Source organism: Mustela nigripes, chromosome 8 (genome assembly GCF_022355385.1).
Source record: "Mustela nigripes isolate SB6536 chromosome 8, MUSNIG.SB6536, whole genome shotgun sequence".
Taxonomy (NCBI): domain Eukaryota; kingdom Metazoa; phylum Chordata; class Mammalia; order Carnivora; family Mustelidae; genus Mustela; species Mustela nigripes.
Genome location: NC_081564.1, coordinates 44801516 through 44814633, shown reverse-complemented (window position 1 = coordinate 44814633; position 13118 = coordinate 44801516). Strand labels below are relative to the sequence as shown.

General features: G+C 41.3%; 1 protein-coding gene across 2 annotated transcripts in view; it reads right to left on the bottom strand.

Annotated features, from left to right (window-relative positions):
* LAMA3 (laminin subunit alpha 3) overlaps nt 1-13118 on the bottom strand; it is a 264369-nt gene that overhangs the window by 103508 nt on the left and 147743 nt on the right. For both annotated transcript variants that reach the window (XM_059409368.1, XM_059409366.1), the window contains exons 24-30: nt 10393-10553; nt 6932-7040; nt 5135-5232; nt 4057-4198; nt 2230-2356; nt 2001-2140; nt 355-470 (exon numbers count right to left, since the gene is read on the bottom strand). In XM_059409368.1, the coding sequence (XP_059265351.1) occupies nt 355-470; nt 2001-2140; nt 2230-2356; nt 4057-4198; nt 5135-5232; nt 6932-7040; nt 10393-10553 (893 nt within the window). The remainder of the gene's footprint in view (nt 1-354; nt 471-2000; nt 2141-2229; nt 2357-4056; nt 4199-5134; nt 5233-6931; nt 7041-10392; nt 10554-13118) is intronic.

The window sequence follows — 13118 nt, the reverse complement described above, 5'->3', positions numbered from 1 at the left end:
TTCCGGGTGGAAGGCACCCCACATGAGACTTTTAGGAACCTGAGTTGGACAACAGGATGCAGCAAAGAGGCCAAGAAACACCTAGGCAACACATGAATCCCAGCTTGGAGGGTGAACATCTGGCGGGATCGAAGCTGAGAACAGTAATCTTGCCCAAATGGGCAGCACAAGGTCTGGGGTAGGATGGTGTATGCAGAGGAAAAGCATCTCCCTCCCCAGACTCAGAATGCATTGCCACCCCCGTGGGTGGGCCCCAGGAGGAAGAAGATAGACCTGGAAGCCAGCCCCACCTTGGGTCTCACTCTGAGTGTGAATGTGGGAGAACCTGAGGAAGCTCCACAAAGTGATACTTACTCAATATAAAAACTGTTTCTTCCACAACTGTTGATAAACTCAAATGACTTGTCCACTGATTTTTTGTGAAGTATTTGGTAGTCGTAATCCTCGGCAGGCACCACTAGAACACGGACCTAAAGGAAACCTGTCAGCATGGCTTTGGATTTCCAACAGCAGGGCACACCTATGGCTATTCATTGTACTTTCCCTTCACTATGAGCAGTGTTCTCTGTTGTAAAGCCCAAGACCACACGAAACAGGTCTTACGAGAAAAGAATCCCAAGAACTCCCCTAAGCCAGTGTTAAAGGTTCAACCCACATTCCTCTGTTAGAAATGGCGTGTGCTGGGGCAGACCCCTTGGAGCACCTGCTCAGAGAAGCTGCAGCCTCAAGTGCTCAGTGGGGACAGGACATCTAAGGGGTAATCAGGGGCCTATTAGAGGGCCAGGGCCCCATGTGATCTATGCCTGGGGTGACCCTGGATCACCACAGGTCACATTTTGTATTTTTAAAGGTGAACAAACCAAAATGGTGGGACCAATGGGGGAAACTCACGTCATGGCTTGCCTTGAAGCTTACATCCTGTCAGATACTCTGTTATGAATAACTGCATCCCTAGTCTTTAAAAGTACTGCTCAGCTCTCTGTGCCTGTTTCAATCAGACTCTTCCAGTAACAAATGCTATAGGAAATTTCAAATGTCTTTGTCAATGAGTCACCAACACACAGCTTACAGAGAGCTCACTGTTCTCATGTTATTCAATCAGTAAGCATTTGCCAAGCACTGTGTGCCAGGTAGTATCCTAGGCACAAGAGATACAAAATACATAAAGTCAGGCCTCTGTCCCTAGGAATATGGCCTCCTCGGAGAGAGAATGAAGCATGAGCAAGAAACTAGAGGGTCACACAGCAGGGCTTGGACAATGCTACCTGTTTCCCTGACAGGCTTTACTGGCATCGAGTGACCATGATTCCATTAATCAAGGTAACAAACAGGGTAGGGGATACCTTGTGCAGGTAACAGGCTCATGTTTGAGGGTCTCATGAGGGCCCTAGCTGGGCAGATATGCATTAAATGATCCCATAGTGGTTCCAGAGCTCAGAAAATATCAGAGATGAACTCAGCAATGTGGTGTCATTCCCACCACAAGAGAGAACAGAACCAGAGGGTACAGAGGATGTTATCCAAAGAGAAATGACAGAATAAGGGGGCTCAGGGTCACACCTGAGGGAACGCCATCATATGTGGACAAAAGGAAAAAGAAATCAGTGAAGAAGCACTAGAGAAAAGGGGGAACAGAATGAGAGAAAGCAGCTACGGAAGTCCAAAAAGGAAAGTTTTAAGAGCAAAGGAAGAGTAAATGCTTTAGAAAGAGACTAGTCAGGTGAGGAGCGAAGAGGGGCTGAAGCAGAGCGAGACCCTTGTTTACCAGAGCTTCCTACCAGGGAGTTTCTCCTTCTTATTCACTTACCCATTATTCCAATTTCCCTTGACCTTAATTGTCACCTGCTTTTTTTTTTGCTAAAGGTAGCTATGAAATTTAAACATTTTTCTATAAGACTTCAATTCCTTGGAAGAATTATTGTCACGAGCCAAACAGGCACCCAGAACAGCTGACCAAAGCAAGCACATGAAGAGCAAGCTGAGGGAGGAGCAGACCATACCAATACTAGGGACTTTCCTTCTGGAACCTTCACGGTCACAGCCACCTCTTGCTTGGAGATGTCCAACTCAACTTGATCTTCAGCAATGACTTGGTCCCGGCAGCCAAGCACATGCGGGCAAAAAGAGGCACGGAAGACACCTGCAGGCAGAGCCAGACAGGAGCTCCTGTCATGGTCCCGGGAGGCCCAGCCCGGCTCGCAGCTATGGCCCCTGCTCCCTGACACTCACCCGGCCACGGCCGCCCTCCATCCACAAAGACCTGTGTGGGAAATGCTGGGTGTGCTGGTTGATAAAAGTGGATGACAATGACATATCGGCCTAGGCGTGGTACAAGTCCTCGCAGGGTCACTTGGTTCTGGGTAGAAAAAAAGAGGATAAGGAAAACTTCTCAAGTTGCAGAGCTATGAACATTTAGAGTTTGAAAACAAAAACCCTCTAGATATTTCCCCAAGTGAAATGAACACTTTCCCTTGAATGTTTACAGTGACACTCTTTTGTAATCAGAAATACTGGAAACAAACCAATGACCCGCAGCTCAGATGAACCAACACTGTGGTCAGCCGTTAATGATGCTGGAGGGAGTGTAATTTGGTACAATCATTTCGGTAAACTGTCTGGCAGCTTTTACCAAAGTCAGACATGTCACTGAGCAATTGTACTCTTAGGTACATGCCCAACAGAAATGCATAACGTTTGCCAAAAGGCTGTTCCCAGAGTGTTCCCAGCACTTATATATCACTTGGAATAACCAAGAGAGAAAGAGTCAGACTCCATTTTGGATGTTTGACTGACAGGTTTCAAGCCCCATCTATCGTCTTTAATCTTCTGCCCCACACCTGCACAAGCCAGTAAGAAGGCCCAGGAGCCCATCCGTTGGCACAGGGAGGAAGTTCAAGCCACACTAATTCTAGCCCATGGGAAGGGGGTCCTCCTCTTGCCCTCCTCCACCTTCCCTCACCCCTGCCCAACCACAGTGAAAACCAGAGTTGTGCCCCCACTTTTGCTCAAGCTTGAGTGTGAGCCCTGCTCTCTCTAGGAAACTTTACTGTGAGATATGTCTTTTCAAATGCTCAAAAAAATACTAAAAAAAAAAAAAAAGAAGAAGAAGAAGAAGAAGAAAGAAAAAGAAAAGGAAAAAGAAAAACAGCAGCAATAAAAGATTATCCTCATCTTTCTGACAAGAACCGTGACTCGAAGAAGGCAAGTAATATGAGAAAGGCCATGCTCTAATTTAAGAGCAAAGCCAGAGCTAGAACTCCTTTGTCATGATTTCAGTTCATCTCCTCCTATGAATCTGGTGGACTTCCCCACAGAGGCTCTTATTAAATTTTCTCTCTCAGATCCTGTTAATTTTCTAACTTGATGCAATGGGAACGGACATGAGCCATCCTCTAGGACTGAAAGGACACCGTATCATCAAGACAAATGCTAATTCCTGCAATTTCATAGTTTATAGTGAAAAAAATTCAGTCAGTCCCTTACTATATTTCATCTTCATGCTATCGATTATTAATTAATAAATGTTTATTGAGAATTTCTTGCCTCCCAAGCATTTTGCTGGTATAGTTGGGGATGCAAAAATCAATTAGCCAGCGCAGCTTTCGCAAGTGCTTATATGCCACCTTGGGAAGACAAGTGATTATCTCAACAATGTTACACTGTTACAATGTTACACAGCAGTAGCCCATGAAAGTATGACCTATCACAAAACGGGCCACGGAAAGTTGCTGAATGGCTGTGTAGATAGAGACACAGAAAGAAAAGAGAACATCAGGATGGGGCAGTCATAGACAGGAATAGCCAGATGCCTCATATCTGGGATTCTCCACAGTTGAGAGCAGATGTCCCCAAACTTCAGGGGCATCCAAATCCCTTGGGAGGTTTATTAAAACACAGACTCCTGGGCCCCGCCTCCAGAGTTTTTGATTCAGTAGTTCTGGAGTGGACTTGTAAACATATACGTCTAACAAGTTCTCAGGTGATGTGGATACTTCTGGTAAGGGTCACGCTTTGAGAACCATAATTCAGAAACAACACACTTGAGCAGAGTCCCACCTGCGGCGCCTTCAAGATGACTCCAGTAACATCAGCAGAAGGCAGAGGATCCTGGGGCAGGAAAGGGGAAGGCTCACCCCTCGGGACATCCAAAATCAAGGCTGTTGGAGGAGTTTCAGGGACCAGAGAAACACAAGAGGCACTGAAAAAAAGAAAAGAGAAGAAAAGAAAAAGAATATTAAAAAACAACCAAAAATGGAAGAACTGTCCATTGGTGAAAATAGCAACTGTGAGCACAAGACTGTGCGACATCGACAGGACCTAGTCTCGGGAGAACCACAGGACTGTGGAGGGATCTTTATACAAAGACACTCAGTGTAGTCAACTGCCGAGTGTATTCTGGCAAACCCACTCAATGCAATGAGCCAAAGCAGAAAGAAAATCTTAATTGTGATAGAAACCAGACAGAAACTTAAGACACCTTCCCTTCTAAGAACTATAATTCATGTTAAATGAGGTCAATGCCATGAAACATTATTATTCATTTCTAAACATAAATGTCGCCATAAAATCATATAAAAACAAAGAAGGCAAGTGCACATCATTTCTCTTAGGCACAGATTTCTTTTAGGCCAGATGTCACTGTCTTGGTGGCTTCTACAGCCTTAACTATATGCCTAAGATTTTACGACTGTGTCTACAAATTATTTTTGGATCTACAACAAAAAAACCCTCCTGAAACCCCAATAATCAATCGTCAGCTAATCCTCATAACACAGCGGTGAGGTGGGTCATTATTTCCATGGTTTTTTAAATGAGGAGTCTCAGACACTGCGGTTAAAGGATTGGAACAAGGTGAGTCTTTGCGGGTTTTCAGAACAGCCCGCAGGAACTTCTCTTGAGGGCAAAGCTTACCCATTCTGCCCAGTGGCTACAGCATCAGCTTCCTGACATTAATGGAATTCTGGAAAGATGGCTCGGGGCAGTGATTTAGCTCAGTTTTTATTTTAACCCATCATCAGCCTTTAGTACCTTGGCCTACGATCCCTTCTGAAGTTAAGCATAAAGTCACAGCCTTACAAGCATTGTAGTACCACTCAGAGCACAAACAAGGAAGAAAGGAAAGGACACCCATTACCTTTGATTAACATAACCCCCGTAACTGGCAATGCATTTGACTTCAGGTCTCAAATATTCAGTTGAGAATTCTTCAATGGGTATGATACAAATTTGATGCTGTTGAGCAAATACAGTGCAAAAAGGTAACATCACGGTTATCAGCAAAGTCAACGGTAACGGTCAAACATATTCTTTAAAAAGCCGTTAAGTAAAGAAATTACAATTGTTATTTTAAAGTAGAAAAAACCTGCAGAATGGCACTCCCTATGGCATCCTTATGTGCATAAGGATTTATCCTTTTTAGCATTACACAGGATCGCTGCCCGAATGTTCTTGGGATAGTCACATGAATTTATGACGTTCAAAAACAACTCTTTGTCTGTGACTTCAGGTGCCTGTTTTCCTCTCCTGCCCTGGGCTGATGCTGGCTTTTCAGACCCATTGGCAGGAAGAGGCGGAGGTGGCAGGCAGCTAGGGAGCCTGCTGTTCAGAGCCTGTTGTCTGTAACTCCTGCTATAAACAATCTTTCTGAATAGAGAATGACCTGATTCTCAGGCACATTTGAACTTCATTAAGGGAAGTGTCTCCAGAACTAGTTTCTGAGTCACACAAGAGACTCAGTTATCAACTTATCACTACATTTTATTTTAATCCAAACTGTATTATCAACTCGATCACAAACCTATTCAGTAACAACAAAACTTTTTATTGAACACCTACTATAGGCCAGGCACTGAGACTAAGGGATCCTAGAAGACCAGGATGGTGAATACCCCTGCTCTCATGGAGCTTATATCCTAGTTAGATGTCCAAATGACATCAGACTATTGCAATAAGGGCAAACTTATGCTTAAAAGATGAAGACTCAGCCCTGTTATAATTCCCAAAGATGAAGAGGTTAGATTTGCTCAGATTGTTATGTTTAAAAAGATAGTCACAATTTTAAAAAGAAAGCCTTAAGCTATCATATAATTTATGTAATAACTTCTAAAAACTCAATTCCAGATAATTCTGAAGAGAAGGCTCAAAGTTTTTAATATTGTCCAGCATGAATATTTAAAAACACATTAGAACATGCTGGCCTAGCATTTCGCAGAGTGTGATTTGTGCTTAATATCAGCAGTGACAGAAAGTTGCTTCATACTTAGATTATCTTCTATTCTTTGAGGCATTTATTAGAAATCTGGCCATCCTTTCTTAACCCAGTCCCACTGCCTGTGTTTATCATAATTCTTAATATTTAAGTTGTGCTATTAAAAGGGAGGCATGAAGGTATCTAACCTGCCAAACTTAGTATTTTTAACTCTTAATTGTATATATCTAATTAACTGAATAATGTGTTTTTTGAGATAGAGTTACAATATTTTGGAAAGGAAATACCAGGTAGTTGCAACATTGAAAATTCTGAAGGAATTTGCCAAAAAACTAATAGACATGATTAAATAGTAAAACGGGCAAGAAAATAAACAGTAAATAATGGCATTTCTATACACCAGCATAAAACAAACTAGGAACTATAATGACAAAAGAGATTTCATTCATAATAGTAACAATGAATAAACATTCATGAAATAGAGTTTTGTGAGCTGTGTTCAAACTTGACAAGCAAACTTTACCAGTGCTATAAAAAAAGGCTCAAATGAAGAGGCAAAACAGAGTTCTAGATGCAAATAAAACACATCATAAAACTAGCAACTCTTAACATATTCACTTTATAGGTGGAATACAAACCCCACCAAAATTTCTCTAAGTTTTAAAATATAGAGATATCACCAAAATGCTTCTAAAATTCAAAGGGCAAAACAGACAGCGTTACCAGAAGGAATCGGGCCCTGCGTGCTCTGAGCCGAATGCCCGCATCTGCCAACAGCTCATAGACGGCGAGGCGACTCCTGCCATCAGTCACGACACTCCGGCAGAGGACACTGTGAGAGGACAGAGTGTTCTTAGCTTGACTCCTCTGGTCTCCCTGACCTTGTGCCTCCCTACGGGGTAGCTGATGGCTCTTCTGTTTCTCCTGTTTATAACTAGGTCACTGACAGTGAATTTTCTGACACAATGCATTCTAGAGAGATGCAGTCCACAATCAATACAAGAAAAAGACCCTTCTGACTGTGGCTCATCTCAGGGCTAAAGGCCTTGCTTCACTTTTTCCACCCAGCTTTATGCAATACTTGGTCTAGTCATTGGGAGAAAAAGCCCCAGGGTCAATAATGTCTGATCTTGGGTGCCTGCGTGGCTCAGTTGGTTAAGTGACTGTCTTCAGCTCAGGTGATAACCCTGGAGTCCGGGGATTGAGTCCCGCATCGGGCTCCCAGCTCTGCAGGGAGTCTGCTGTTCCCTCTGACCTTCTACCCTCTCTTGCTCTCTCTTACTCTCTCTCTCTCAAATACATAAAAAAAAAAAATAATAATAATATCTGATCTCCAAGATACAACCTTCATGGAGACTTATCAATATTCTTAGTACTGTTGGTGACTAAAGTTGTCTATCAGCCTCACAACGACTGACGATATCCCACACCCCGTCAGCGTTGGGGCTGGCCTCACTCCAGTCATGACTAACCAGAATTTGCCATTGGAAGCTCAGTCTGTTCCTCTCGTGCTTCCTTCCTCATTGCATCAGCTGCACTCCTTCTTTCTACCCCACCAGGTGAAATACGGAGGTCAGGAACATTTAAAAGTTCACGGTTTGAAACCAAAGAATAGACTCTAATGGTAAAACCCACTGAAGAAGTATTTTTGGAGGAATGTTTCTGACTTCATATTCGATAGCCACTTTTCTGTCTGTAAATGCAATTTGGAAACTAGTTTGGAGGCAAACTAAAAGAAAAGGCCATCTCTGGGAAATATTTGAAATAATTTATGCAATGTCTTTTGGGTAAGGATTAAAATGAGATAGTATTATAAAAAGCCATAGTTAGAAACTCAAAGAACAGCTGTTTTCTTTTTCCTTTTGAGCACTTGTGTGTGTGTGTGTGTGTGTGTGTGTGTGTGTGTTTGTGTGTGTCTGCATGAAATTAAAATGCATTCCTTTTGGTTCGAGCACAATCCTGGGAGTTAAATATATTAGGTGATTGACTTGGATTTAGTTTTATCCATATCCTTTTAAAATTCTTACTAAGAATAGACTAATGATAATAACTGGATTGAATTAATCCGAGTGAACTTCTCTCACAGAAGGGCGATCAGATTTAAATCACAACACTGTTTTGAAAGTGGTACTTTAATTAGCACCACTACTCTTCTGTTGGGATATTTTTTAATATAACTCCATTAGAACTCACTCAAAAAATGCTGGGAAAGATTCAACTCTCAGCAGGAGAAGCTGCAATGTTGAAAGGGCCTGTCATTTGAAATAGGCTTTGATGGGTCAAATATTTTCCAATTGCACCACATTTTTGGACCATGGTACTTACAGCCTGTTCATGTTTACTTGTCCACATGACAGCCAAAGTAGAGACGGAGGAAATATTTTAGACTAGTGAAACCATATCATGGACATTCCTGGATATAGTTAAATACAATAAAAGGGAGTCCTAGTCTAATACAACCCTGTCTTGGTATTCTAATGTCCCCGGTAAAGAAGAACTTGGTGCTGTCATGTCCAGAGTCAAAGTGATCTCCAGAATACTGCACAGTTGTTTGCCCCAAATGCCATTCGGACAGACGTCATGAAACCAGGCTTATGGCTTATGGAATTCTGGAACAGTGCCCTTTCTTTCTTTAGCTTTGAAACCACTCCTCTGCTTGGTCTAGATATTCTCAGCCTCTTCTGAGATGGGTTAGAGAGCCACCAGGGACATTAAGAGTGTTTCCTCCTGGGCCCTTAGCCATCACCACCTTGTATCCTGTGGAGAATGGATCAAGCGACATAATTTGGAAGGTGGAAGGAGTCAGAGGGCTGAACCAGAGGGTGCACAGGACCTGGAGAGGCCCTGCCCCAGCCCTGTGGCCAAAAATCTCCAGGACTCAGATGGTGAGGTGACCCACTTGCCTGGGAGTGTACATTCCAGTGGTTGCTTATGTCATCCACAGATGAAACTAACATTTTCAGATAATGACAGAATATTCTGGGGAAATTTTTTGCACCATTAAAAATCCAAATATATATGTGTGTGTGTATGTGTCAGAGAGAAGAGCTGACTAGATTTTTTTTTAAAGATTCTTAAAAGAAGCCCTCACAGTTTCCTTTTTAGGGTCTCTAAGAGCATGATGTTAATTCAATAACCATTTCATTAAGTCTCATAAAAGTTTCCATTCTGAGCTTCTAAAAGTAACTCTTTTCATAACTTCTTTGATTTGCAAAACAGGGAAAAATGTCCAACTACATCAGGTCATTCGGAGTTTGACAAAAAGCCATAGGCAAGTCATGGAAACAAAATGTGTAAGGCCTTGGCCAAGAACTGGGTGGGTTCACTGGAGTTCCCCACTTGCTGTCTGAAGAGATTGACTCCTGGAGCCATTTATTATAAAATTAATTTCATGTTGAAAGCACCCCTTGCACAGATTCTTTAGTTAAAGCATATTATGGGGGCACCTGGGTGGCTCAGTGGGTTAAAGCCTCTGTCTTCAGCTCAGGTCATGATCCCAGGGTCGAGTCCCACATGGGGCTCTCTGCTCCATGGGGAGTCCGCTTCCTCCTCTCTCTCTGCCTGCCTCTCTGCCTACTTGTGATCTGTCAAATAAATAAATAAAATATTTTTTAAAAATAAAGCATATTATGGGCATTTACATGGATCTTGAAATAGTATGCAAAGAAAACAATTTTTAATAAATCTTTGTCAAAGTTCTTGGAAGAGAGTAACTAAATCAGGGTGAATTTTTAAATCTTTGGTTAATTATTTTTCACCTGATGATCATCAAACATTAATTATTCCCAGTTTCTGCACAGTGTGTTGTGAAGACAGTTGTGATAGAGTCTTTCCTCTTTCCTGTGCGCCCCTGTGCTCTACCCAGCATTTGAGGCAAGAGCACTGAGCTCCCTGCACCGCCCAGGACTGTGGTGGCTCCATAGGAATCTGAGCCAAAGTAGCGAGCACAACACACAGAGCGGAACACACAGCTTTTCAAGAAGATACAACGTTTTCAAGCTGTCCACAGAGAAGCAACCCAATACCACACTGGGGGTGAAACCTGAGAGCATAGTCTCCTGCTTGGCTTCAAGATCGGCCTCAAAAAGGAAACAACTTCCCAATCCAGATAAAAACCAGAGTTCCCAAGGCTGACCTCCAGATCATTCCAGGACAAAGGAATCCCCCAGGACAGGATTGGTTACCTGTACTTGCAGCTGTAGATGTTCACCTGGCCTGCCAGGACAGACCCCGGGCTCTCCATGTGCACATCAACAACGGACAACTGGTCTACTTCCGTGGAATACTGGAGCACGACCACGTAGTTGCCGACGTGCGGTACCCGAAGCCGCAGGTGCAGCTCCACCTGTCAGAGAGCCCGAGCACGTGGATGTGAAATGCACTGGACGCGTTTACATAGCAACAGTGAAACCAGGGCTGAGCAGACACCTGGAAGTAGTGTGATATGTCATCATTGTAAGAAACGTGGTCTTCTAGGTAGGAATGCCAGATAAAATACAGGATGTGCCACTAAATTTGAAATGCAGATACACAATACACGTAATTATTGTTTGCACGTTAAATTGAATGGGGCATTTGTATCTTTATTTTCTAAATCTGGCAACCCTACTTATAGGGGCTTCTACTCTTTCACGTATATATTTGCCTTGTTTCTTAAGGCAAAAGACACTCTAAAACTTGAGGTAAAAAGGTATCTCCAGCAGATGTTAAAAGGAATGGAAGTCTGCCTTCAGGCTCTTTTGCTGTTCTTCAATTTAAAAAATGAACTTAAAACTTTGTGGTTGCAGATAATGAGAAGAGATACATGCACCCCACTTCTGGGATGACAGCTAATAACAATTTGGTTTTCGTACTTCCAAACCATTGTCCATGTCTGTAAATGCACATGCATGTACTTTTCTTTTTTTAAAAGAAATACTGCTTATAATAGGCAATCATGGATGCTTTTGTACATCCCAGCAGAGCCAAGTAGCTCTGACAGAGTCCATATGACTCTCAAAGCCAAAAATATTTACTATCTGGCCTTTCACCCAAAAACAAAAAAAAATGCCCATGCCTTGTTAGGAGCTTGGAGTCTGGAATCATACTGCCTCCAGCTGCGTGACTGTGAACAAGTTACTTAATGTCTATATGCCCCAGTATTCTCCAGTGTACAAATGAAGATAACAATAGTATCCACCTTTTAAGATTATCATGAGGATTAAATGAAGTAATATGGGAAGAACTCTCAGAAATGTATGTGGCATGTCACAAATACTAAATAAACACTGATGATTATAATTGTAATTATTGCCTTTTGCCATGACTTGCTTTTTTTACTCAATAGTATTTTCTCTGTTTATAGCAGGTACATGCAGATAAACTTTATTTTCTTAATGGCTTCCTACCATTTCATATAGTATGATCATAATGTGATTTATTTAACTAATCCCCAATTGATGGACACTTAGGTTGCCTCTAATTTATATATTAGAGAGATATATAATATATATTATTATACATTATATAATTTATATAATATAAATTTAATAAATCATAAATAAAATATATAAATTATATATAGTTTATAATGAGATATTACTATGATCTATTATAGTATATATAAATTATGTAATTTATATATTATAATAAATACCTATTATAAATTATATAATTTATTATATGCAATATATAATTTATATGTGTATATATGTATATTATAAATTATATAATTTATATAGATGTGTCTATGTATATATCATCATATAGCTTTATATGTTACATGGGAAAAAAATATATATATGCATATCCTTAGGCTAGTATTTCTGTAAGATTCCTAGGAGTAGAATTGCTGAGTCAAAGGATAGGTGCATATTGAATGTCTGAGCCAATATTAAAACTACATTCTATACAGTTTAACTCTCTTCAGTCTATAAGCTCAGGCCTAGCCAAGCTTTACCACTTAATTAAAATCCTCCTGCCCCTTGCCTTCAGAAATTCACATTTACTGTTCTCTCTGCACAGCCCTGAACCACACAACTAATATTTTCCACAGTGATTTTTCTATCACTTATATAATAGAAAGACTTCCCTCAGGGGGAAAAAAAAAGTGGATTATCCACACCATTTTTCCACTCTGTTACAGAGTGAAATATGGGTCCATGTTCAGAGGTTATTACCAGCGTTTCTCCCCTGGGCATCTCCAGACAAGAGTTTGTCTGTTTTTACCCACCATAAAGCACATACAGGTCAATGATATATTCACTTTTCTCCCAGAAGTTATTATTGGCTTCCAGTTTTATCACAGCACTCTATTATAAATTTCTATTGTTCTTTCCACTCTAAGTCCTAAAGATTGACTTTTTGGAAGACTTGTAGGAAGGCTTTTGAATACATCTGTTGGTAAAAGTAGGCTTTGAGGGGCGCCTGGGTGGCTCAGTGGGTTAAAGCCTCTGCCTTCGGCTCAGGTCACGGTCTCGGGGTTCTGGGGTCGAGCCCCACATCGGGCTCTCTACCCAGCAGGGAGCCTGCTTCCTTTCCTTCTCTCTGCCTGCCTCTCTGCCTACTTGTGATCTCTCTCTGTCAAATAAATAAATAAATAAAATCTTTAAAAAAAAAAAAAGTAGGCTTTGAGAAACTCAGATAAAAGACAAATGATGGCAAATGGAAATTTTACTAGTTGCTGTTTGTTTTCAGTTATTTCTATATTCCTAGTAAAAGGGAAGTTCAGTGTCAAGCCGGAAGGTTCCTTTTGGTTTTATGGCATAGAACTGCCCTTACCTAGTTATGAGTGTTTCAAGATAAAGACATAAAAGGTGGGCATATCAAATCTGATGCTTACACAAAGCTAAAAGGGATGATTAACACATCTGATGTCAAAAGGAGTCTTCAAAATGATTTGGTCAAGCTCTTACTAAACAACTACTGTATG